The sequence below is a fragment of the Gekko japonicus genome, unplaced genomic scaffold, assembly GCF_001447785.1.
Source record: "Gekko japonicus isolate JY-2015 unplaced genomic scaffold, Gekko_japonicus_V1.1 scaffold1315, whole genome shotgun sequence".
Lineage (NCBI taxonomy): Eukaryota > Metazoa > Chordata > Lepidosauria > Squamata > Gekkonidae > Gekko > Gekko japonicus.
The window spans coordinates 283,290-310,352 of NW_015170927.1; the positions used below are offsets into that span (position 1 = coordinate 283,290).

Sequence of the window (27,063 nt, forward strand, 5' to 3'; positions counted from 1 at the left end):
TTAGCCACACTCCCACCCACTATGGAAATATACCCCAAATTTGTAGAAAAATGCTTTATTAGGTTATTTAACTTCTTACAATGTGGGTTCTAGAAAACTGGTTCATATGAACTTGCTTAATATCTGATTGCTCAGATGGTGTTTTGAATACATAGTTATACGCCAGTTTGGTGTAGTGGTTAAGTAGGCGGACTCTAATCTGGGAGAACCGGGTTTGATTCCCCACTCCTCCACTTGCACCTGGCTGGATGACCTTGGCCAAGCCCTAGTTCTGATAAGAGCTGTTTTTGAAAAAGAGCAGTTTCTGTCAGAGCTCTCTCAGCCCCACCTGCCTCACAGGGCGTCTGTTGTGGGGAGGGGAAGGGAGAGGAGTTTGTAAGCCGCTCTGAGACACCTTTGGGTAGTGAAGGGCGGGGTATAAATCCAATCTCTTCTTCTTCTTCTTAAATGTAACATAAATGAGAGGCACTTTTGTTTAAAAGGGGGGGTATGCCCTCCCCCCCCAATTCAATGCCCAGGCCAAACCCCCACACCAAGAAATCCAAAATAAGGGGAGTGCATTCCTACCATGACATCAACCCCCCACAAATAGATTTCTGAGAAACATTACCCTCAAGGGGGTAAAAAAGGGGCAAAATGTGTTCCCCCAATTGTTTTCCATGTGCCTGGCAGGCAGGTGCTTCCTGGACCCCCTCTTTAATTGGCCAACTGTGTAGCTCAGAGTTCTGAGGTAAAACCTGCCTGCTTGCACCCATCTCCCTCTGACTGCTCAGCTGTGGATCTCAATATTCTGAGGTAAAAACACAGTTAAGAGAGACTGCAGACAATTGAGGACAGTTATAGAAATCAGCGATTTAAGACTCCTGAACAGACATATCTCATAACAGCCAGCATGGCAATTGAGTTAATGAATGTTCATGGGGAGATAGTAAAGGACCTTTCTAGGAGCCATTTTGATGCATGCCTCCCTCATGAACCTGAAGAAATGTCCACCACATCACCACTCCCTCAGACCAACTCCCCCTCACACCTCTCACCTCTTACTGCCCCCAAGAAGGCTCCTGGCAAATGTTGAGCCAGGTACAACAACGCTACAAGGAGGAGGCAATTTAGGAATGCGGCTAAGACATTTGCACATAGTACTTCTGAGGTGCACTGAGCTGCACAGGCCAAGTACCAGCAAGATCACCCTGAGGTGCTCAGAACAACACATCTCCATATGAGCAAAGCAGAGTGGTCTACAAAGAGGTCCTTCAGTAGAGAAAGAAACAGTACGTTGCCTCACTTCATTTTTTACATTACAGTCTTCTCCCTTAGAATTCCTACAACAAATGTTACATTTCAAACTTCACTTCATCAGTATTATAACTGAATTTACGGAACTTAAATACCATAGCGAAGCACAGGTATTAGGCTAGTGGTTGTATAAAGCAGTTATTTTTAGACAGGACCCTTCCTACTCCTGTTCGGAGTTGTGGAACTGTATGCCACGTATTGAGGCTAAAGTTGCTCCTGTTTGTATTTCTGAAGCTGTTATTGTAGACTTTGCAGTGGTGAATTTTTCAAAACTTTAATTTTTGTATGTTTTGTGACACATATATTGTAAGCCCCCTAAGCTTGCAGGAAAGGCAACAGTGTAAGTATTTCTACATAAATAAATATCCTTAGCTTTAAACAATTGTAAGTTTTAACATTACTTTTGCATGTTTTGCAATCTTACTATTGCATGTAAGATTGCAGCCCATGGAACTTGTGATGTATACTTATGCTTTAGCACACCTGAAACACATAGTTCAGTGTCACTAGGATGCAAAGAATCACACAATTAGTTTTGTGTTGCCAGGCAAGCTAACTGATCACCAAATAGCAAAATGTTTGTAAAATGGAGGGAACTTTCAAAAGCAGGTTTTGATATGGCATAGTGCTTTGCCATTCACAGGGAAAAAGTCAAAACAGCTACTAGGGATGCCCCATGCTTTTATGGAAGCCTTTCTTTGCTTCCTGGTTTCCGTTTGGAATGGCTGCTGTTCAGAAGGTCAAGTGCAGCTCCATGCTTCAGAATGGAACAGAACTGGCCCTATTTAGATAAAATAAATGGAAGAGGTTAGTTGCCACTAACCTAAGGACAGAATTACATGCTGTGTTTCTGAATTTGTGTTAACCTTGAAAGGTGTGTTGAGGGAACAATTCTTGCAGAGGTCAGTTGGTGGGCTGGAGGAGTGCTATACCTCCCTTGCTTGTTCTAACCTGTAAATGCCCCCAGATGGGTTCTGAGAACAGAAGGAAGTCCAGCTGATGAGAAAATGGCCTGGGTGGCATTCACAGAAGAGAACTGGTGGCCTTGTGGGTGTGGGCGAGGGATGACCTTAGATCATTCTCCCATACAGATGTCTGTCCCATTCATATTCCCTTGGCATATACAGGTTTGGAAATGTGTGTCAAGGCAGCATGCAGTTCTGTTTGAAGAGCAAATAATTTCATTTTGACTTGTGCATGACCAACTTGCTTTGATTTGGGGCCAGTTTCTCCAGAGATTAGCTCAGTCACAGAGGACGCAAATCGGCCATTAGGCCACACTGACATTTTCATTGATGTACTAATTATTCATCTGGGGATTTCCATGTCAATTCCCAAGCTGCAATTACATTGCATTTTAGCTGTATACCACATGATGGGTGTGGAGCATGCAGAAGGAGGGAGCCCAAAGGAGTATGCCACTTAGTTGGGGTGTGGTGGTGGTGGGGGGGAAATGGTGTTTTTCAGGTTCGGGTATATCAGACCCGAAAATATCAGTAAATACCGATTGTACCAAGTACCAATACTGGTGTAGTATTGGTTTTCAGGAAATATTCAGTATATCCAAATATATTCAGGACAATACCCAGGGGAGAATGAGAAGGCATGTTTAAATGCCTTCCCTCCCCAAGCCTCGTGCCACTTCCACTGGTCAGTCTCACTCCCCACAAGGCAGCTGTTAGGTTTAGGCTATTGAAACCTAACAGCTGACAGGCAGAGGGGAGTGAAACGGACCAGTGGAGGGGAAGGCATTTAAACATGCCTTCTCTCTCTCCCTTCCCAAGTCCCCAAGTAGCCAAGGGAGAAAGGTGAGACATGTTTAAATGCCTCCCCTTTGCTTTCCCAGCTGCCCCACTGTGGGGGGGCCAGCTCAGGGAGGGAGGGCAAGGCGTGTAAACATGCCTTCTCTCTATGCCTCGCCTCCCTGCATCACCTTGCTGCAGCGGGGCAGCTGGGGGAGGGGTGGGGAGGCATCTGCCTTCTAGCTCTCCCTTCCCTCCCAGAGCCACCCTGCCACAGTGGGGCGACTCAATTAGGAAAGGGACAGAGATGTCATGTTTCGATGCCTTCTCCCTCCCTCCCCCAGCTGCTGGTGGTGAGGGGGAAGGCATTTCAATCTAACAGCTGACAGGCTCAGGGGAGTGAAACTGACAACTAACCCCTCCACTGTTCAACTGTTAGGGGAGGGAAGAGAAGTCAACAAGACCCAAAAAGCCAAATAAATTTGGGAAACTCTATTCAGCAGCTGAAAAGTTTCCTGAATTTGTATTGAGCTTAGGAAATACCGAATAAATACCAATAAGGCATTTATTCAGTATTTTTTTCAGCTCGGGGAAGCCAAATGCACACCCCTAGGAACAAATAATCACAATGCTCTGACTTTGATCGCCTATCTTGGCAGTGTTGCTCAAGTTTTTGAACTAAATCAGGAAGGGCTGCATGCAATACAACTATGTTTTGTAATTTTTATGTACATTTTGAAAGAATAATGGTGACCCCACCCAAACCATTACTTAATTGTATTTTCCATTCAGATGATTTTATAATGCTGTTGTTTTGGTTTGGGTTGGTTTTTGGTTCAGTTTTTCATACTTCAAACAGCATTTTTATTAACTGTGGTCCACAGATATTAGGATTTCCCATTAAAAGCTGTACCTACAGCCATAAAATTAATACGTTATATTTCTCTCTCACTTTACAAAGGTATTCTAGTATAATAACTTCCTAACTGTTTTTAATTTGAAGTATCTTATGAAACCTTTCAAACTCGCCTTTTTCCAGCTTTTTGACTTGGTGTACAGAGAAGAGACATTGCTGAATGTCATTAAAAGCGTCACTCGCAATGGACGTTCCATTATCTTGACTGCTGTTCTAGCTCTTATCCTGGTATACCTCTTCTCAATAGTGGGCTACCTGTTCTTCAAGGATGACTTCATCTTGGAAGTAGATAAATTACCTAATGAAACATTATTACCAGGTTAGTACTGCACATACTTTTGTTCTTTTCTTTTAAAGTAGGCTGGCTACCACTTACAATGCATCAAGAGCTATATCTAGGAAGCTGAAGTTCTTCTGCTGGTGATGACTGTTTTGTAAAATCAGATGCCCTTTGATGAGGTCTTGAAGTTTTGAAAGCAGTAAAGCTGAGGCTGCCGAATAACCATGGCTTCATAGACTCATCTTTGGAGGTCTTTGTACACATTTGATGCAATAGTATCAAAGATGTTGGTATGGTGAATATTTTTAAAAGTCCATTGTAAGTTATATCTTCCCCAAATTACTTCAGATTGCATGAGCGGGATAAATTTGTAACTTTTTAAAATTCATGAGTTGGATTGACTGACTCACTAAGCTAGATCCAATAGCTTTCTTTCACTGGATCTCTCTTCCATAGAGAAAGACCTTCTCTTTCAGCATCCTCTCTTTGTCAGGAGAAAATACTGGAAGGATATCATTGGCTCCAACCTTGTGTATTTATTTTATACATAGTTTATTTTGCTCCAGGTTGCAGGATTTTTTTAAAAATGTAAGAGTATGGAAATCCTGGTTAACCCCAGTGAAAAATCAGTGTCTTCTAGAAACACACACACTTAGAAACTTATTTGAAGGCTTTCAGTTAAGTAGAAATTTCAGGTGTAGTACAGCAGCCCTGTAGTACAGTGTAGTACAGCTGCGGTGGCTCAAGTGGTTAAGACGCTGAACTGCAGGCTGTGGAAGGTCGGTAGTTCAGCAGTTCGAGACCCGAGTGCCGCATGACGGAGTGAGCTCCCGTCTCTAGTTCCAGCTCCTGCCAACCTAGCAGTTCAAAAGCAAGCAATTGCAATTAGATAAATTGGTACCACTTCGGTGGGAAGGTAACAGCGTTCCGTGCGCCTTGGTGTTTAGTCATGCTGGCCACATGACCACGGAAACGTCTTCGGACAGCGCTGGCTCTTCGGCTTTGAAACGGAGATGAGCAACGCAACCCTAGAGTCAGATTCGACTGGCTTTCGAGCAAGGGAACCTTTACCTTTACTTTACAGCAGCCCTGAGAATATGCAGACTACCTACACACTTGACTAAAACTGTTTTTATGCAGGAAATAATTTTCATGTGGTTCTTAGATACAGGCTGCAAGAGTCCCAGTCCCTTCTTGGACATGGCTTCAAACCCAGTCCTAGCAATTTGTAACAATTGTCCCCATGCCACTTTGGCACACTGAACTCCACATCTCAATGAGACTTCACTTGGTAAGATGTTGGTATATCAGGCGTATACACTGGAAATTAAAGATCTCCCCACTGTGTGACAAATAAATTCCACACCTCACCGCACACAGTCATGAAAGGGTTTCCCCCCCCCCTCCCACAACAGTACTTTTTTGTTTTGTGGTATTTAGTGTATGAAAATGCAAGCAGCACAAAACCATGCGTCTTTGGGGACCATGTGTGAGCAAAGCCAGCTGTTCACAATCTTTAAGCACACTGTTTTTAACCAAATGAAGAGAAACGATGCAGGAGTTTTCTTGTCATGCATTGTAAACACCCAGAGTTCACAATGTTAAACCCTATTAAACTTTAAAAGGATGTTGGCAAGATATGTGTGCATTGTTATAATGTATTTTACATCTTTCTCTGTGTTGTCAGCCAGTGTAGGAGAAACTGGGTGGTGTGTTTTTAAAACGAAGTACTATTGTAATATGTAAGAATGGTCAGGCACTCTAGCATCAGTTTAAGGCACCTTTTTCAGACCTAAGCTTGCATATTTTACAGATCAACATACTGAAACAGGTGAAAAAATGACCAGAGAGTTTCTATATTCCGATGTATGTAGAATAGCGAATGGGGAAAACTGTTCTTCCGTTGTTCCTTCAGCAGGTAAGTATCTTTCACCATTTGGTTTTCATATTACAATTTTAAATGGCTCTTTTAATCGCTTGATCGAACAGTTAGTCAGCCAAGAAACCTTATGTTCCAGTTCCACCAAAACCTACAAAGGCACATGCCTATATATGTGTATATATAGTCACCTTCTTCTTTCTCCCTACCCTCTTCCCAGCCTGACCTTCAGTCATCTGGGCACTGGAGGGAACACAAGGTTTAAGCAGAAATTGTGCCTTCTGTTCCTTCTGTCTCAAACCTCTTGCTGCTTGTAGTGTATCCGGTTACTGTACCCACCTGCTGATGGGGGGGGGGCAGGATTGGGAAAATCTTTCACACTGGTCCCCACTCCCTCCTACTTCTCCCCACTCCTTGCTGCTTTTCTACCCCTCAGCCTCCTGCAACCGCCACCTCTTATTTGTGTGCATTTCCTTCCCCACCCTGGCAGCTTTGCTCACCTGTGCCACTATCACCATCTTCTCCACTACTTCACTCATTCACCACCACTGACTCCTGCCTGACTTGCTCACCTGTGCCCCCTCACTTACCCACTCCCTTGCCCATTGTTCGACTGGCACCATCTCCTGCTGCTCCTACCACCATGAACTGCTTTCCTGGTTGCTAAGGTAACCTTCAATGTGGCTGCCAAGATCTTGTTGCATAATGTTCGGAGATCTCATTTCTCTACCCCCCCACCACCAAAGTTTGAATTTTGGATATTCTAAAAAGTCTCTTTTTTAGTCTGTTGCTTCCCTTATGCTGTCACTCAACCATAATAATGCTATCTGAGGCTGGGATCCCCTGCAATGTTGGTCATGGGTTGCCAGCACCCCCTGAGGTGCCACTGAGATACCACCAGTGTAGTCTCATGATATTTCGCTGGCGTACTTTCTTTAACAAAACCTTCCTTTTATAATGTTTAGCTTCTTCTAACCCCACATTTTAATTTTGTTTATTTTTTTACATTTCCGGGACATAGTCGGTGGATCAGTATATGGGACAGTATTTTGATGGAAAGACAGCACAGAAACGTTTTAAATCAATAAATGTAATACGTCATAATAATGATACGCATTTGCATTTTGTAATACTTTCATTGATTCTAAGATTTTAAAGAGTCCATTTTAAGTATTACACTTGGTATAAAATCATAGGCATATGAACAAATAGTTCTTCCATGAGAAATACATACCTATATTTCTCCTGGTTCTGGGCTCCTCACACCTCAGAATATGGTGCTTAACCTTTCATAACATGTGATAGAAGAGCCATTTTCATATTCCCAGTGTATAGGGAAGTTTGTTTCCTTCACAATATGACATACAAGCACAACTCTGTACCGAAACAGTAGAACTAGAGGGGGGAAGGATCCCAGTATTGTGTCCTGACTACTCTCTCAGGGTGGCTGTGCAGGCTCAAGCAGAGAAGGAATGTGGGAATACGGTTAAATGAGACTGATTTTCAAGCCTCACCACAGTGTCCTAACTTGCTGTGTTTAATAGAGCTGATTTCTGCAGAAGCTGAGGAAGAGGATAAAGAGCACACATGTGAGACATTGCTGATGTGCATTGTTACTGTGCTTAGTCATGGCCTGCGGAGTGGGGGCGGAGTAGGAGACGTGCTCAGGAAACCATCCAAGGAGGTAAATGATTGTTGGGGAAGAGAACCAAGTAGCGTTAAACCTCTGAGAAGGAACCAAAATGTTTTTCCATGGGAAAAATCTTCGACATCACTATACAGTGTCAAGTGCAACAAGGTTTGAGTTGTTGGCTTTATTTAAAGGTAGTAGAAGTGCTAACGTTTCTGTGGCTCATTCAGGCATGTAGTTTTTAAACATTATCTCGCTCTTTTTAGTGCTCTTGCAAACAATGTAAGAAATTATAGTATTCAGTATAATACAACGCATAGAATGAAATCACACACAACTGAACATCTGGAGGAAGGAACATTTAAAAAGCACAGTCAGCCATAAGTGAAGGTTGATGAAACAAATGTGCCTTAGCAACCTTCCTGAAAGCCATGAAAGAGGGTGCCAAATAGCTTCATGAGGGAGAGAGCATTCCACAATTTAAAAAAAGGCCCTTTCTTGAGTTGCCATCCACCAAACACTCTGGTTGTGGTACCCAAAACAGGACCCCTGGAGTTGATCTCAGTGTAGGCAATATTTCTGTATGTTGAAGGCAATGTTATGGTCCCATCCCATTTAGGACAGTGTGGTGGAGTGACCAGAGTATTAGACTAGGATCTAGGAAAGACTGGTTAAAACACTTGCCATGAAACTTACTGACTCAGCTTGGTCTCTTTCAACCTGACCTACCTCACAGGATTGTTTGTGAGGGAAAAAAACTGAGGAAGGGAGACCTGTGTACATTGCCCTAAGCTCCTTGGAGGAAGAATGGAATAAAATACACTGGGGGTGTCAGATTGGAAGCCAATGCAATTTGATCAAGATAGATGTAGTTTGTATTAATAAGGCAAAACCCTGGTTTGATGCTACATGAATGAGCTTTATGCTATTTCTTCCTCATGTTGCACAATGCTAATCAATTAGTAACTTTCATTTTAGCACAAATAGTTTATAGTTACGTCTGAATCATCAAACTGTGACTTGGGCCTGGACTTCAATCCAGGGTTGCAAACCACACTTTGAAATACTGCTGCTTTGGAGGGCAAGCACAATCCATTGTTTTCTAGTTTGGGTGTAACAGTAAGCAATGGCTTAAGCGAAAGAGGATGTTAATAATTGAACTGTAGCACGTGAGGTGACAGGGAAAGGAGAGGAAGCAGCAATCTGAGCTTGAAAACGCAGTTCATGTAATCCAAACCACCCTGTATGTGTAATTGCTTCTGCTAATTGGTTAGATCCTAGTACTGTGAATAGTAAAGGCACATCAGGTGGTTTTTTTCCCCTTTTGTTGGAAAGAAACGCACTTGAAAAGGCAGAAAGTACAACTACTCTTTTGAAAACAAAAACAGAGATGCGGAAGTTGATAGTGAAGAGATAATTAAAGTCTCTTCTTTCTGCAAGCCCTTACCATTGGTGTACTTTCTGTGACCTGTGAATACTTTTTGATCATACAAAAAGTGTATTATGACCAAGCAGGTTAATGCCAGGACTAGGAGGACTATCATTTAAAAAAAATGCTTTTGCAGTAGTAATTGACAGTGTTTGTAAGGCCACAAGTAGGAAATAGAAAGTCCTCTGGAAAAAAAGGGAGGACGTGCCCAGTTGTTCCCCTTCCAAGACATGCTTACATGTGCAGCTCCTTGCATTTCTTCAGATTACTGCTTTTTCCTTCTCTACCTCACATACCATCCCCTAGCACTATCTGCCGTCCATCATGCCATGCTCAGCTATAAACTTGTTCCTGTGTTTGAAAATTATTTATGTTTCAGGAACCCCTTTTTGCTGCAAGAGTGATCTATGACCTTCTCTTCTTCTTCATGGTAATCATTATTGTCCTCAACCTGATTTTTGGTGTCATCATTGACACCTTTGCTGATCTCAGAAGTGAGAAACAGAAGAAAGAAGAAATATTAAAAACGACTTGCTTCATTTGTGGTGAGTGTGAAAGCAAATGCTATAAAACTACCTCCTCTTCTGGTTCAGTACAAAAAATGCAGATTCAAAAGTGGAATATGGTTTTGGAATACAGCAAAGTGAGTAGAACCGGTGTCTCCCACCAGCTAATTATTTTGGTTCTTGGCTCAATCCTCTTGTCGTTGTACAATGAAAACTTTTAGAAGTTTGGGTATATTCAGACATCCTTACTTTCAGCAGTGAGCCTGCTGTGGACGTGCACTCTCCATGTCTTGTGGTCACACATTCTCCTCTGTCACGGCAATCTCAGGTGAAACCTGGGGTTTTTTTCCTGCCTGCGATGCACAGTGCTGATTGGCTGGAAACTGCTTACATCACTGACCTACTTATCCCACCCCCGTGCAGTTTCAGCATTTTAGACAAATGCAGCTTTTTATTTTGAAAATAGAGGGGGAGAATGATGGTATATTTGACTGAGTGGTCATACATACGGCGCTTTAAAAACTATGAAAAGATGAACAGCCAAATTGGAGCATGTGTGGAGGGACAAGAAAGACTACCGAATCAGTCTCTGAAATGGGTTGCAAAGAAGAGGATGATACCTAGAAGTACAGGAGGGATAATTGTCCCAAAGTCATCCATAGGTACTTGGCATAACTCCTCTTGCTTTCTAATGGATGAAGTGCAAGTTGAAGCCCCTGGTAGACTTGGACTCATGGGGGCAGAATTTGGGTTTGCCAGCTGGACAGAAGAAAAATGTCTTGTTCTGTTAGCAGACTTTAAACTGGAAGAACCAGGTCTGATTCCCCATTCTTCCACATGAAGCCAGCTGGGTGACCTTGGCTCAGTCACAGTTCTCTCAGGGGCAGTTCTCTCAGTGCTTGCTCAGCCCCACCTACCTCACAGGGTGTCTGTTGTAGGGAGAGGAAGGGAAGGTGATTGTAAGCCGCCCTGAGACTCCTTCGGGTAGTGAAGGGTGGCAGTATAAACACCAACTCTTCTTCTTCTAATAGAGGCTTAACGTCTGAGATGGACAGTTGAAGCTTTTCATGGCATGGAGGAAAGTGGCATCACCTACTATTTGCTGTAGGTCAAGTGGACATTAAAGGGATAGCTAGAGGGACCAGTCTAAAAAGCTGGCAGCCTTAGGCCAGGTTCCTTGTTACACATGCATTCCATACCCCATACAAATGCAGGAGAAATAGTCCCTTAAGGTTATTTTTTAAATATCTATGTTTTGATTGTGCTCCAGCCTAGATGCCCAGGCTAGACTGATCTTGTCAGATCTTGGAATCTAAGCAGGGCCTGTAAAATGGGGCAGTTCTGCCAGGCCTTTGGCTGAGGAAAGCCGACAGGAGATGAAAAGTCTCTGGTTCAGGTTGGCTTATCTCAGAGAGATGAGGGGGTACCTGTTGCTTTTCTACAGGGAGGTGGATTGAAGTTGTCCACTGAGACCATGGCTAGTGACATGGACTGCCTGACAAGGTCTCAAGATAGCAAGAGGAAGGTTGCAGGCTTAACTTGTATGGGAAATTACAGCTGTTTCTATACAAATGCTAGAAGTGTCCGAGGTAAAATCGGGGAGTTGGAGTGCTTGGTGTTGGAGGGAAAAATAGACATTGTGGGTATTTCAGAAACTTGGTGGGATGAGGAAAATCAGTGGGATATGGTGATTCCCAGTTATATATTATATCAGAAGGATAGAGGGGGAAGGGTTGGAGGTGGGGTGGCTCTGTATGTCAGAGAGGGTATAAAGTCCAGAAAGATTGAGAGGCTAAGAGAATTGGATTCGCTTCTGGAAGTTCTATGGGTTGAAATAGGGGGGCCAAAAGGAAACTTAACACTAGGAGTTTGTTATCGCCCACCAGATCAAAAGATAGAGGAGGATTATACAATGATGAATGAATTAAAGATAGCAGCTAGACAAAAACACTGTGTCGTAATAGGTGATTTTAACTATCCACACATTGATTGGGTCAATATGTGTCTAGTTGAGAAAAAGAGATTGAGTTTCTAGACACTCTAAATGACTGTGCTATGGAGCAGATGGTCACGGAACCTACCAGGGGAGAGGCGATCCTTGATTTGGTCCTAAGTAACACTCAAGACCTGGTGAGAGATGTAAAAGTGATTGCACCGCTTGGAAACAGTGATCATAATGTTGTTGAGTTCATCATTTGTACAAATAGAGAATTGGCCAAAAAGACTCACACAACCATTTTTAACTTTAAAAGGGGTAATTTCTCTGATATGAGGGGACACGTGGGGAGGAAACTGAAAGGAAAAGTAGAAAGGGTCAAAACAATTGGGGAAGCTTGGGATCTATTTAAAACTACGATCCTAGAAGCTCAAAAAATATATATTCCGCAGGTTAGGAAAGGCACAAACAGGTATAGGAAAAAGCCTGCATGGTTAACAAACAGAGTAATGGAGGCTGTAAAAAGTAAAAAGAATTCCTTTAAGCAGTGGAAAGCTAGTCACAGTGAGGCTGATAAAACGGAACACAGGCTATGGCAAATAAAATGCAAGTCTGAGGTCAGGCAGGCAAAAAGGGAATATGAGGAGCATATAGCAAAAAACGTAAAAACCAACAATAAAACTTTCTTCAAATACATTAGAAACAGGAAACCAGCCAGGGAGGCAGTGGGGCCCTTGGACGACCAAGGGGTAAAAGGAGTATTGAAGGATGATAGGGAAATGGCTGAGAAGCTAAATGCATTTTTTGCCTCCGTCTTCACTGTGGAAGATGAGAAGTGCTTGCCCACTCCAGAACCACTGATTTCAGGAGGGGTGTTGGAAGACCTGAGTCAGATTGAGGTGATGAGAGAGGAGGTCCTAAAACTGATAGACAACTTAAAAACTGAAAAATCACCAGGCCCAGATGGCATACATCCGAGAGTTCTGAAAGAACTCAAATGTGAACTTGTAGATCTCCTGACAAAGATATGTAATCTTTCCTTAAAATCTGCCTCCATTCCTGAGGATTGGAAGGTAGCTAATGTCACTCCCATCTTTAAAAAGGGTTCCAGAGGAGATCCGGGAAATTACAGGCCAGTCAGTCTGACGTCGATACCGGGTAAATTGGTGGAAACCATTATTAAGGAAAGAATTAGTAGGCACATAGATGAACAAAACCTATTGAGGCAGACTCAGCACGGTTTCTGTAAGGGAAGATCTTGTCTCACTAACCTGTTAGTGTTCTTTGAGGGGGTGAACAAACATGTGGACAAGGGGGATCCAATAGATATTATTTACCTTGACTTCCAGAAAGCTTTTGATAAAGTTCCTCATCAAAGGCTCCTAAGTAAGCTCAAAAATCATGGGATAGAAGGACAAGTTCTTTTATGGATCAAAAACTGGCTAGTTCATAGAAAACAGAGAGTGAGTGTAGGTGGGCAATTTTCTCAGTGGAGGGTGGTAAGCAGTGGGGTACCGCAGGGATCAGTACTTGGTCCACTGCTTTTTAACTTGTTCATTAATGATTTGGAGATGGGAGTAAGCAGTGAAGTGGCTAAATTTGCGGATGATACAAAGTTGTTCAGGGTGGTGAAAACCAGTGAGGATTGTGAGGCACTCCAAGGGGATCTGTCAAGGATGGGCGAGTGGGCGTCAACATGGCAAATGGGGTTCAATGTGGCCAAGTGCAAGGTGATGCACATTGGAGCCAAAAATCCTAAATATAAATACACGTTGATGGGGTCTGAACTGGCAGAGACTGATCAAGAGAGAGATCTTGGAGTTGTAGTGGATAACTCACTGAAAATGTTGAGACAGTGTGTGACTGCAATAAAGAAGGCCAATGCTATGCTGGGGATTATTAGGAAGGGTATTGAAAACAGATCAGCCAATATCATAATGCCCCTATATAAATCAATGGTGCGACCTCATTTGGAATACTGTGTGCAGTTCTGGTCACCACACCTTAAAAAGGATATTATAGCTTTGGAAAAAGTGCAGAAAAGGGCAACTCGAATGATAAAAGGGTTGGAACACTTCCCCTATGAGGAAAGGTTAATGCGCTTAGGGCTTTCCTGCAGGAGCGCACAGGAGCGGAGCTCCGGCAGTAAAGAGCCCAGGGGGCGGGCACATGCAACAAGCCCCACCCCCTGCTCCCAGCAGCCCTCAGTCAGAGCAAGAAGCAGTCAGGTAAGTTGCAGAGCTCCCCCCAGCCCCCCTGGGGTTAGAACGGATAAAAGGAAGTACTTCTTCACCCAAAGAGTGATTAACACATGGAATTCACTGCCACAGGAGGTGGTGGTGGCTACAAGCATGGACGGCTTCAAAAGGGAATTAGATAAGCATATGGAGCAGAGGTCCATCAGTGGCTATTAGCCACAAGGTATAGATAGGGACTCTGGGGCAAGTGATGCTCTGTCTTCTTGGGGCTTGGGGGAGTCAACAGTGGGATGGCTTCTAATGTCCTGGCCCCACTGGTGGACCTCCTGATGGCACTGGTATTTCTGGCCACTGTGGGATACAGAGTGTTGGAGAGTGTTGGACTAGATGGGCCTTTGGCCTGATCCAGCATTGGCATCTCTTATGTTCTTATGAGGTAGTGGGTGTCCAATAAAAACCTGGCCTCACCTGCTGAAATTCACCACCTCTACGTGGCCCAGATGAAGAAGATCTTAGAGACCCAATGACATCAACTTGGAAAGTTTGCACAGACATATAGTGTAACCTGTTTTAATTTATGTTGTTTTAAATTGTTTTTAATTATTCTGTAATATTGTATCTGGTGTGTTTTAGAATCTACTTTGTGATTCACCCTGAGCCTGCTTGCAGGGAGGGCAGAATATAAATTGAAATGAATAAATTTGGATGGGAAACCACCAAGGAATACCAGACTCGCTACAGAGGCAGGCAATAGCAAACCACCTCTGAACGTCTCACACCTTGAAAACCCCACGGGGTTGCCATAAGTCAGTTGCGACTTGACAGCAATTTACACCACCACATTTTACTTGTATTTTACCTCATGAAACAGGGGGTGCTGGTCTGTTTCTGTTTCTAAAAATCTAATAGTGACAATGTGGCTGCATTATCCTGTTAGGTCTGGAAAGAGACAAGTTTGATAACAAGACCGTCACTTTCGAAGAGCATATTAAAGAGGAGCACAACATGTGGCACTATTTATTCTTCATTGTCTTGGTCAAAGTAAAAGACTCCACTGAATATACAGGCCCTGAAAGTTATGTGGCAGAAATGATAAAGGTAAGTCTGGAACAATTCTCCTGGAATGCTGTTGTTATTTCCAGATGGCTCCGCTTTTGACTAATCGATTCCAAGCCCAATTTTGCACTGCTGCATAAGAACACTCACACACTCCCCCAACCCACCCACCAGACCACAATTCCAGTACATTAAGACATGTCTACATGGTTTCCTTTCATCATTGATTAAACATGAATAAGGCATCAAACAGTAGTAAACAGCTGGAAAATATTCTCCAAAGGCATCTCCAGATGACAGTATTTTCTCTTACTATTATACTCGCTCAGTCTCCCTATCCAATTATCGTACTGTGATAACCCATCCCAATGCATTGGATGCTGTCTGCCTGCTGTTTTAACCCCCTCCCCAGAAGAAGTTCACCATTGTGCACTCCAAACTTGGGGGAGCAGTGAACATTCTACAAAGAGAAATGTGGGCATCGTGGCAAAGAGACAGATAGTCTTTCCCCTCCCTTCTTTTTAAAGGGGCACAGTGCACTGTATTTCTAAAGAAGTTTTTGTAAAACAATTTAGAAGTGAGAAGGTGGGGAGTTGGGTTGCTTCTAGATGGTGATAACTCTCTCTGGAGCGCTAATTATGGTAACGGAGCATCCACACATCCTTGCAACAGCCCGCCCCCACCCCATTGCCATGCTTCTCTGCTCACCACCAGGAGGGCTCTTTCAGGCTTTTTTTTTTTTTTTTAAATTGTAATTGACATATTGCTACAGTTTGAAATTGGTAACTGGCATATCACTGTAGCCTAACAATATAGTGATCTGTCAATTACCACATTTAAAAAAAGACCAAAAAAGCCCTGGTGGTGGGTAGAAATGGCAGCTGCAGGAGACTGGGGCAATGAAAGTGACACCAAGTATGTGCAGGACCACACCATGGAAATACGCTTCCACTGCAGTCCTTCTATGGATTAGATCTTTATGTCACTGACAGCTTGAGTCTGATTCTTTATAACCAAATAAGAAGTTATTAGGAAAGCAGTCTGATAGTAATTTCCATTCTTTTCAGTGGGAATCACATTTCTGGCTATATTTATTTATTTATTTATTTATTTACATTTATATCCCGCCCTCCCCGCACGCGGGCTATAACCTTCCCATCCCTAAATGGGGATAACATTCTCAAAATCTGTACCCTTACTGAAGAAATTCTCTCTGCTAAATTTCAAACAGATAAGAATAGCATCCCCTTCTGTACACGATTTAAAATTCTAAACTTTCACAGCAAGGACAAGGAAGCACGACCAGAGTTCTCCCTACTTTCTCAGAATCCTCAAGCAAGCTTGCAGAGGGTTATTTTAAAACACAACTAAACAAAAAAAGAGAAGCTAAACCAGGGCTTTTTTTTTCTGGGGGAACACGCCAGAACAGAGTTCCAGACCCTCTTCGACAAAATTCTTTTAAAAACGTTTAAAAGTTCATGAGTTTTCAGTATACAGATTAAAAACTTCATTTCCCTCTTGAGAGTTCCGGCACCTCTTTTTCCAGAAAGAAAGAAAAAAAGCCCTGAGCTAAACCCACTGTCTCCTCTGGGACTATCAGTATTTTCTCCTCAACTTTTTTCTGATCCCAGAAGTTGGGTATGGTTGGAAGAAAAAATGCTGAAATGGATGGAGTAAGACTCACTCATCTATATGCTCTGATTTTGTTTGAACTAAAATGAGCTCCATTTTCTTGGTGTGCAAGTGGACTGGAAGGATTGCCTTTCCTCTACAGACATGAACAGCCTGGGAGAGGGATGACTTGTATGGGGGGGGGAATATGTGGCAGCTTTTATGGTACAAAGAGTAATGGTTCTCGGGTCCTCCTAAATCAGCAGTTCTCACACATTCTTCCCTCTTCACTGATCTTTCATTTCTTGTCTAGTTTGTGTGTTTCCAGTTGGGAGAAACTGCCTATATCCCCCCCCCCGGTCTGTCAGGTGAGCTCCCTCTTGATGGGTGGCATGTAGTAAAGCCCAGGCTTCTGCCCCTATTTCCCACCCACACCCATTCTCTGCAGCCCTGCTGGTCAATATATGCAGAGCATTACTACTATTTCCTGCAGTGTATGAAGGCTCTTTGGGGGTAAAATAAAGAGAGCAATGGCTGTGTGCTGGTGTCGGAACTCCTAATGGGAATGACTGCTTGTCTCAGCACAGATGCTTTCCACTGCTGCTGGCACACAAATTTTTAAAAATGCCCAAACCCACCCTTTCTGGGCAGGTTTGGGTGGCAATCCTCAAGGCAGGGGAAAATGTTCATGTTCCAAGAAAGAGGCTTTCTTGCGAATTCATTGTGCAATGAAAATAAAAAGTATGGGAGAAACCAGTTTTAAAAGGAACGGGGGAAATGGAGAAGAACTGGGATAGCACTGGGATGTTTGCGAAGTTGTCTGGACACAAGGGAAAAAACCCGTACCATCAGGGAATGAAAGTGGAATATTAAGGCAGTTTGGAAAACGCCTGTGTCTCTGTCACCCTTCCCCAACCATCCTGTCTGTTTGCCAGCATGTGCAAGCACACACTGTTTATTTATAATGCCCTGGGGATGATACATAGATTCTACTCTTCCCCCATCTAGTATGCATAGCAGGCTAGCTACCTGTCCTGGGGGAAGGAGAGGTTAAAGCAGCTGCTTTGCTTCCAACATCAAAGCCTTTCCCCTGCCTGCATAGCACTTACATATCCTGAGGCTAATGGAATAGCTCATGGAAAGAAGACCTATCTCCCTTATAAATAAAAGCTGAGTGGTGGTGGCACTTCTCTAGAACATTCCACACGCTCCAAAATCAGTGCGCTCTCTGATCTGTCATTCAGAGGGTCTCCCTATCCACTGGCTGCTTTGCCTGAGTCCTGCCTCCAACATTCTAAACATTTTGCTTTTCCTCTCCCCCCCATAGCCAGTCAGAACACAGAGGTTATTTGCATATGCAGCCTCATTGGCCTCTGCCTCGGAACACAGAGGTCGTTTGCATATGCGACTTGATTGGCTTTTGCCTCTAACATTCTAAACAGTTTTGCTGTTCTGAGGTAAAATGTGTCCAATCTCCAGGTGAGGGCTGGAGATCACTCAGAATTACAACTGCTTTCCAGATGGCAGAGATCAGTTCCCCTGGAGAAAATGGTGGGCTCTGTATCCTTATATGCTGCTGAGGTGGCCCCCGTATGACAGCCAATGTGACATAGCAGTCAGGGCTTCAGAGCACGGGAGAGGCTGCAGGTGTGTGGGGGGTGGAAAGCTGAAGAGTGAGGGGGAAAGAAAGGTAGGTTGATGATTGGCTGGGAAAGTGTTAGGGTTGCCAACTCCAGGTGGGAAATTCCTGGATATGTGAGGGATGGACCCTGGAGAGGGTGAGGTTTCAGGAGGCGTGGGACCTCAGACAGGTACAAAGCCATAGACTCCACCCTCTAAACCAACCATTCCCTTCTGAGGAAGCATTGTCGCCAATCTCCAGGTGAGGGCTGGAGATCACTCAAAATTACAACTGTTCTTTAGGTAGCAGAGATAAATTCCTCTGGAGAAAATGGTGGACTCAGTGTCATTATACCCTGCTGAGGTCGCCACAGCAAATGACACTGAGTGTCCAAGGCCAGGGCACCCGCCCAGAGCCTCTTTCTAGAGGCCGTTGTATTTATTTCCACAACGGGACTTTTTCCTAGTGCTTATATAAAGTCAGACCATCTTCCCAAAGACAGTGAAAGAATGCAGTGACTGACAGGAAGTTGAAATGCTGTGCGTAGAAACTCCAATCAGGACTATCATATTTGGTGGGAAGATGGGACAACTGCCCTGAGTGGATAATATGCCTGTCATTTAGATTCTCTGTCTTTTCTATCCCTCCTACTTCCTGGATAAATGGAATATGATAGAATAATTGTTGGACTTGAAGGGTTCAACCTACCCTTGAGTACTGAAAGTAAGATTGTTTGAATTCAGAGGATCTACTTATCTTTCCAAATGGGGTGTGGTTCAGATTAGATTATGAGGAGCAGAGATATTCCTAGTTGATATCTGATTATTTTGTTTGCAAGAGCTAAATCCATTTAAGGTAAATAGCTGATCTGAAGATAAATTATTTAGTCACAGGATTTGTCTGTAAATTCTGGGGTTTGTTGCAGTGATCAAGGTTGAATGCTGTTTAGATCTTTTCATTTATGGTTATTAAGACTCTTAATAGATTTGTGTGAGAATGTTAAATGCGCTAGGTAAATAGTAAAGCTGATACCTTTTGTTCTGAGGCTAGTTTCTTAGCTGAAAGGGGATGCTGAGACAATATGTAATGAAATAAACAAGCTTTGTATTCAGCTCAGCGGAGCTGTCAGTTGGTATCCTTATCTGAATTTTATTTGGCAATTTATGGTCTTTTTAAAAATTCAACTTTTGTAAATCTACTTAAAAACCACTGGGTGCTGTGGGGTGAGGTGAAAATCCATTTGCCTGGTTTCAACACCCTGTTTGCTAATTAGTGGCCTATGAGACTGAGGGACCTGCATGCTTCCTTTTTTCCCTCTGAGGCAAGTTCATCTGAACACTGGCCTCCGCTTTGTATAAAAGGCAAAGGACTGCCCTTTTTAGGTGCAGTATATATGAACTTTTAGGGAATATAAATCCCACTGAGATAGCTTATTAGGTAACATAGTGTTAGTTTGGGGTCATTGGAGCTCCACGTCCTAGTTTTGGACCCTTTCCTAAGTAAGGAGAGCTTAAAGAAATCTTGTGAGCAGTCACCTGACAGAGGATTAATGAAGTGAGGTAGTGGGGCACTGTTGCTGCTGCTCTCTGTAGGCACACTCTTGCACTCTAATATATGCTTCCACAGTGGACTTGAATGACTAATGCTTGAGAAATTCACGGTGGTGTTGGGATTTAATTCCTTCTGTGCTGGCGATGGAATGTTAATATTCTGTGTCTGTAGCATGCATCAAACACTTCGTTGAGCCGCAGCAGTGTCTTTCTTGCCAAAACAACTGGGTTTAAAATCTTGCCTGCTGTAACCCTTTGTGATGTCTGTCAGAACATAGGAACCTCGGTACAGAAACAGGACTTTGAAAGAATTATGCCACGGACTGAATCCAGTGATAGCTCTTGTAGGGTGAGCCAGTGTGGTGTAGTGGTTAAGAGCTGTGGACTCTAATCCGGAGAACCGGGTTTGATTCTCCACTCCTCTACGTGAAGCCCGCTGGGTATCCTTGGGCCAGTTACAGAACTCTGAGAAATCTCTCAACCCCAGCTACATCACAAGGTTTCTGTTGTAGGGAGACAAAGGGAAGAGACTCCTTAAGACAAAGAAAAGCGGGGTATAAAAACCAACTCTTCTTCTTCTACCTGGGTTGAATTATCTGGGAATGACCTAATGCTGGAATATTAGTTGAAGCTTAACAGGTGTGGACCTGATGAGACCTCCAGAGGGAAATTACTGGGAGCATCCTGCAAGCTTTCAGAGGAAAAGTGGGATATAACTATAATGTTAACTATCCAACTGATTAGGGAATGCACATGTTCTGCCCCCCACACACACACACATTTATTCTTTGCATGAGTATTTCTTCGAGTCCTGCTTCAAAGACAACAGTGTCATCATTTATCCGCTTCTCCTGAGCATGGGATGCATTTGTTGTGGACAGGCTATGTTGCCCACTACTTAAAAAAATAAACCAGGGGTGTGCTATCCAGTGCTAGAGAAGTGGAGTGAAAACTGTTATAAAGTAATTATTTGAGAGGGAGAGTAATTTGGCTGGTTTCTGTGAAGGGTTACAGGAGCAGTTTTCTGCCTGAATGGTGTGGTAGGTAATCGCTAGAGACTTTTTGAAAAGAAGAAGAAGAAGAAGATCATCCATGGCATCAGCCATTAGATACCCTTGATATTCATACCACCACATTCTATATAGCACTTGCAATAGCTTGGACTCAGAAGTGATGCACCCCGTAGCTTTTACTGCTCCCTCATTTTCTGCAGTGTGAACTAGAATTACAGAAGTTCTACAAGTTAGATTCATAGGATATTAAACATAGCAAAGAGTGGTGGAGGGCATTTTAATATGATCATTACTGCCCATGATACATGGGTAGGCTGCTTATGTTTCATTGTGGGCTCTGTCAGGGACATAGACTTTCCATTTTCAGGGGGGGGAACTGGGGCTGGGCCAGAGGCATTGCTATACTAGGTCCTTAAAAGAACTGGGTCCTAGTGACATCATAGAGAGGAGCCAGTGATGTCACAGGTCATTGTCACTATCTATGTAGGTGGAGCCATGTGGGATCTAGGGAGGGGCTCCCCAGAAATTTAGGGGGTGCTGGGAACCCCCCAGCAATGCCTCTGGGCTGGGCTAGACCCAGGAAAAGGTGGAAGTTGGCCAGTGGTTATAGTGGTATCTCAGCAGTCTCCTGCTGTGTACTGTTTTTGAAATTCACTTTTAGAATAGTCACTTTAAGATCTGCAAATATACATACCAAGTGCATCAGAAAAACTAATAGTCACAAATTTGACAGTAAGAGAGGCAACACAGAAAAGCCTGTAGGGCTTCCCTGTCTCTCCTGATGGATTCAGCTGCAAGAGACTTTCTCTTCCTGTGGCAAGGAATGTTATCAAATCTTTTTCCCCACTGCGGTAAAGGCAGAGATCTGACTTCCTAAAGACTAGCATTTGATACCTTCCTGCTGGGAGAAGAGAGGAGGGTAGAAAGGGGATGTTTAACAATCCCATTGTCTATCCTGCTAGCTCAATTAGCATCTGTAAGAAAGTGAGGGGGGGTGAGCCCAAAGGAAAGTTTAAAACTCAGTTTTACCAGGCACTGGTTGGCCAGGAGAGGCTCAGTACCCCCTGGAAAAATTCAGGGAAGGCCTGGGCTCCCCCGTAGTTTACGCCAAGTGGCTCTGTACAAATTCTTACCAGCTTCTGGTATACTTCACACTGAAGCTGTGAAAACCTGGTTTCCTCCCCAGAAAGAAGATGGAAGGCTGATTCCATAGATGTGAACATGGCTCATACCTGCAACATCTGTAAAATATCACATGGAAACTGTGAAAGAAGTTATGCTTTCCTAACAGGCACACTCTTTATAGAAAGTAAGATCTCTTGAGGGACCCAGTAAATGATCTTTTTGAAGAGTAATTCCAGAAGGGTAGCTATGCTGCAGCTATAAGGATCAAGCCTTGTAGCATTTTAAATGCTACCGTATTTATTGTGTCACATATTTTTGTGCTCCAGAGCCTACTTTGTCAGGTGATGGGAGTTACCTCACATGATTAGAGGTGCAGACATAACAGGAAGTTTTTGCTAGTGCTTCCTGTTCTCCCTGCTTCTCCAGAACGTCTAAACTGGAACTTATCTTTGCAGTGAGATGCAATTGCTCAGAGTGTAGAGGGAGATTTTACGCCTGTCTGTGGGATGAAATGCAAAAGCTCCTTTGCAGGTGGTATGGAGAAACAATGAAACAGGAAGCATGAAGCAGTTTTTGGTTATGCTCCCATCTCTGAAAATCCAAAGTCATTTAGGGGCTGGTTTTTCAAATATTTTACATCATGGTTGCAAGTGAAAAGCACAGCCTCATGGTCATGGGTCTCATGGAGCTAAAAGAATGCGTAATAACATTTTACCATTCAAGTCTATGCAACTGTGAGGGAAATAACCGCTGGGCTCCAAGGAGGTTCATTGCGAGTATAGTAATTTCCTTTGTGATTTGGCAGAGCCATGTGAGAAGAACATTTGGTTATCCTCATAGCCACATGGAGTCTACCCATATGTCTGCCTCAGGCTTCCAACTGAGAGTGCATATTAAAAGGATTTAAAATAAATGACATTTTTAGCAGTAGTTGGACCAAAAAGAGAATGTTTGGCCCAGAGATAGTAGTATTATACTGTAACATTTATAGTGTAACAGTTATAGTGTAACATCAATTGAGCAGAGACAATTGTGTTTACTTGGAGTGTGTTATTGGCATTTTATTATGGAATTGATATGGTCTGTTGAGGACCGACTTTTAACTGTTTTATAGGTAATGATTGTTTATTCTTTTGTTGTTTTATGTATGGCATTTGCCTCTATGTTCGCCGCCCTGAGCCCATGTTGCAAGGGCAGGATACAAATTTAATTAATAAAATAAATAATAAATTAGAGGAGAAGGTGGCTGGTTGCACTGTAGGGATGACCAAGTACTGGGACTTTGCTGTTGTTAGCACTGGGAAGTGTCCACTATCATTTCTTTTAACTGCCTTTTTGGACCTTCCTTTGGATCTGAGTGGGTAAGGATGCTGAACTCCCTTTATAATAGCGGCCTCCTGCAACCATGTGGCACAAAAGCTGATGGGCACTGAAAAGAGCAGGAACACGTAGGTTTGGTTTGAATTGCCTAGATAATTATAAAAACTTGAGCTTTGCGAGGATTAATGAGGACTAGCATTTAAAAAATGTTGAAGGTGAGAATATCATCGTCACTGTACCTGCATGTTGTATTGAATGGGTGCACTAACCAGAATAACTGCAAAACTATCACTTCATTGGAGCTGCTTAGTGGCTATTTTGTTGACTGAGAGGGCAATCTGCAGAAGTTTTCTCCTGGACAAGTCCCATGTGTCCCGTCCGTCCCCCCCCCCACACACACAAAATGAATAGCAAGATGGGGTCCAGTTGTTAGTTTCCATGGGTCTTTGGCAAATGTCATTCGCAGGGTATTGTACGTGAATGTGTTTTGTCCTACTGTGCCTGTCTTTGGTATGCATGTGACACATCTTTAACCTGGAAGGACAGCTATCGGTGTGCCCATGCAGAAAGGAAGGACAAGCAACTTAAATTACCATTGGTTCCAAGTTTAACCAGTGCAGCGTCCCAGTACAAAGTGTGTTGCCAAATGCCTAGCTAATTAGCTCATGTGATGACATAGTTTAATAATAGCAGAAGCAGGGGAAAGCTATGCTGTGTATTTAAACCAGGTCATGGGCTGCCAGAAACCGGGTGTTGTCAGGCCTGGAGGTTGAACTTACGTAGATAATTTGTGGACTGGAACAAACAGCATAAGAAAGTGGGTGTACCTATCTGTACATTAGCCACTGCTGTTGAAGGGAAGTCCATCCTATTGACGTATAGTATGTTATAGCCTCTGTAGGCACACCTAGTACCTGCTTTTGTGATGGATTTGTAGCAGCATGGAGGCTTGGAGGGTCTTCCTGTTATTCAGTCATTGCTTCGACTGCTTTTAGAAGGGGGGGGGAAATAAGTGGAATTTGAAAGTTAGCATCATCAAAGAGATATAATGCTGAAGTTTGATATTGAAGGGCCAAGTTCAGATGGATGTTCTCCATCACCATTCATTGTCTGTCAGTTGGGAACATAAATTACCCACTTCCCCAGTGGGCATGAGGATTAATGAAATTAGAATGGCGAAGATCTCTGCACATTAAAATAGATCAAAAGAGAAATACCAATGAAGTCTACAGAGTCTTACATTGGAAACCCTATGGCAAACCTTTGCTATGCTAGACCTGAAGGGATTTGGTAAATGCAACTTGAGACCTGTGCATCTGCTTCACTTGGCCGCCTTTCCCTTGCTGATATGTGGACTTTTGTCTCTTACATTCAAGTGCATCTATCAGTCTCATCAAGTATGTTTTCCTCCACATCCTGCAAGTCTACTTCATGTTAGTCTTTTGTGCTTACCAGCTGTTATAGTGTTTAACCAGGAAACCTGCATGTTAGTCCCTTTTCCAAAGTTGTCTGTGCTTTTATTTGATTTGTACAAAAGTGCAGGAAGGGGTAGAAGTTCTGTGGCTGGGATCCAAACATGCTCTTATGCAAATGCAAAGCACTTTTGCACTTGCTGAACCATTTCCTTGTGCCTCGCAGAATGCCTTGAACTAAGGCAGGCAGGTAGCCGTAGTGGGAAGGGTGGGGCTGCAAAGCTCCTGTGCATGTACAGTACACAACGGGGAGTACTGTGGATCCGAGCCAGTGTTATTGGCCATACAGATTATCTGTTGGTCTAGAAAGATTGGGATGAAGAAACTGCAGTTCATGACAGTATTGAGCCTTCAGCTTTTGTTGGATCTACAGACACAGCAATCAACTATAGTTAAAAAAAAAACCTTTAAAAAATATTGTGACATCTAGAATTACACTTCTTTTGTTGTTAACAGATTTATCTAACTGTTGCATTTCATTCTGCTGTTTTCCAAACTGGGTAAGGAAGCAGTAGCTAAAAAATATTTTAAGAGGGAAGCACACGGCCCATTGTTTTTGGACTTAAATTTCTGATATAGACAGTATACTTTTAAAATCTTTTTTTGAGTGAACATACCTCAGAGGAGCCACTTAGCATGTGCAAAAGCTGTCAAAATAGCTCTAATGAAGGGGGGGGAATCAAAATTGACTACTGTAACACCAGCAGTCTTTGTTTGTGCTGACTGGCTGAGAGCCTCTGCCCTGTTCCGTTTGGACATGTCTGGTCCATGCAGACCCTTAGTGGAAAACAAGTCCAAAAGGGATTGTGAGCGGAGTAGTAACTAATGATTGTAAGAAAGACATAATAAATGGGGAAAACCCACAAGTCCTGACAGACACCCTCTGGAATTTGTCCCATTTGCAAGTTGATTTTCTTGCAGGCACAAATGTTAGAAGTTTAATTCTTAAGAGAGCTTAAATTTTGAAACCCTTCCAAAATCAGGGCTGAAAACTTCATATTTGCAATTTACAGGAAACTTCCCTCTTCATTGATCTATATTTAGGGACGGTAGTCCCACGTTCTATTTGATTAGATAGATAGATAGATAGATAGATAGATAGATAGATAGATAGATAGATAGATAGATAGATAGATAGATAGATAGATAGATAGATATTTGAAAAGCAGTTTAGAAAACTGTGTCTTTTTAATCCTGTCTTCAGCCTGTGCTCAGGTGTCTATGTCTTTGGTCTTGGCCCACAGTGTGCTGTGCTGTCCCAGGAACCATGATGCCTTCTTAGTCTAAATACTGTCCCTGGGGCTCTACATTACCTGTTTTGCTCTTCCATCCAGAGAACACTTGGTGATGTGTTCCATAGCCGCAGCACAGTAATTAGGGTGGAGTTCATTACCGTGAGCAGGTTGTAGAGTATCAGCATGCGTATGTATGTCTGCTATAATGATACATTTTACGCAATCCCTGGCCAATTAACTCCAGCCCAGCTGCTCGTGATATAATGTGTCCTGGTTTACTTATGTAATCCTATAGAACCAAACAAGGAGGGAGAACTAGGTTAGCGGAAGGGCTGGCATCACTGTAGCGTGAAAGACAAGAGGGAACCTCCTTTGGGCAACCCTTCAGTAGTTTTTCATCACCAGTTATGTAAAAGCTGGGCAGTATTTGCTTGTAAAAAGAATTGCTTCATCATGGGAAACAACTGGTGGCTGTGAATTTCCCTGTAGCCACTGAACCTATTTTGAAATACATATATTCCTTTTTGGCATTTGTCCTGCTCTGCCTTCCAGCAGGAAAGGCACTTTACTGAGGTACCTACAGTTGCTTCATCTTTGCCTGATGCAGAAGGGTTGCTACTTGGACAAGGTACATTTCCACCAATATAAATAGATGGTGGACTATATCATTTTGCCTCTTTCTGTAATGGCTGGGCATATATAAAGAGGCTGGTGATAGCTGTGGTTAATAACAAGATTAAAATAAACTCCAAACAGAGGAATGAGTTGATAGGCCTTTTCTAGATGTCCTTGCTACGAAGTTAGGGGACAAAATGAACAAGTGTTAGTTAATTCTCTTTCTTCACACCTTGCTCCTTTACCAGATCTAATCAAATAAGGTTTTTCATTTAAAGAAAAGTTCTGGTGAGTTGAAGGAACTCTAAAAAGGTTGTATGCTATAAAACATGGGTGCAAAGCACTTGCAAAGGCAGATCTTTCCTGCCTTCCTTCCTAGTTACCCCCCCCCCAGTGACCCTCCAAATGCCAATGCTGGAGGTCATGGAACTCTCAGAAAAAATTCCACTGTGGCATAAGGGATACTGCAGGCCAGGGGACTTTTCATAGAAAAAGAGCTGCAGGAACTCATTAGCATATGCCACACACCCTGACATCACCGGAAGTGATGTCAGAAGAGGAAGCAAAAGGGGGGAGGCATCTTCAAAAGCCTCCTCTTCCCTTCCCCAGCTGGCCGGGGGGGGGGGGAGTGAA

The 27,063-nt window shown here is 43.1% G+C and overlaps 1 protein-coding gene across 2 annotated transcripts in view; it reads left to right on the plus strand.

Annotated features, from left to right (window-relative positions):
• The window catches only part of ITPR1 (inositol 1,4,5-trisphosphate receptor, type 1), a 323,113-nt gene that overhangs the window by 280,721 nt on the left and 15,329 nt on the right, over positions 1-27,063 (plus strand). For both annotated transcript variants that reach the window (XM_015418813.1, XM_015418814.1), the window contains 5 exons: positions 4,078-4,273; positions 6,048-6,152; positions 7,658-7,797; positions 9,552-9,717; positions 14,750-14,910. In XM_015418813.1, the coding sequence (XP_015274299.1) occupies positions 4,078-4,273; positions 6,048-6,152; positions 7,658-7,797; positions 9,552-9,717; positions 14,750-14,910 (768 nt within the window). The remainder of the gene's footprint in view (positions 1-4,077; positions 4,274-6,047; positions 6,153-7,657; positions 7,798-9,551; positions 9,718-14,749; positions 14,911-27,063) is intronic.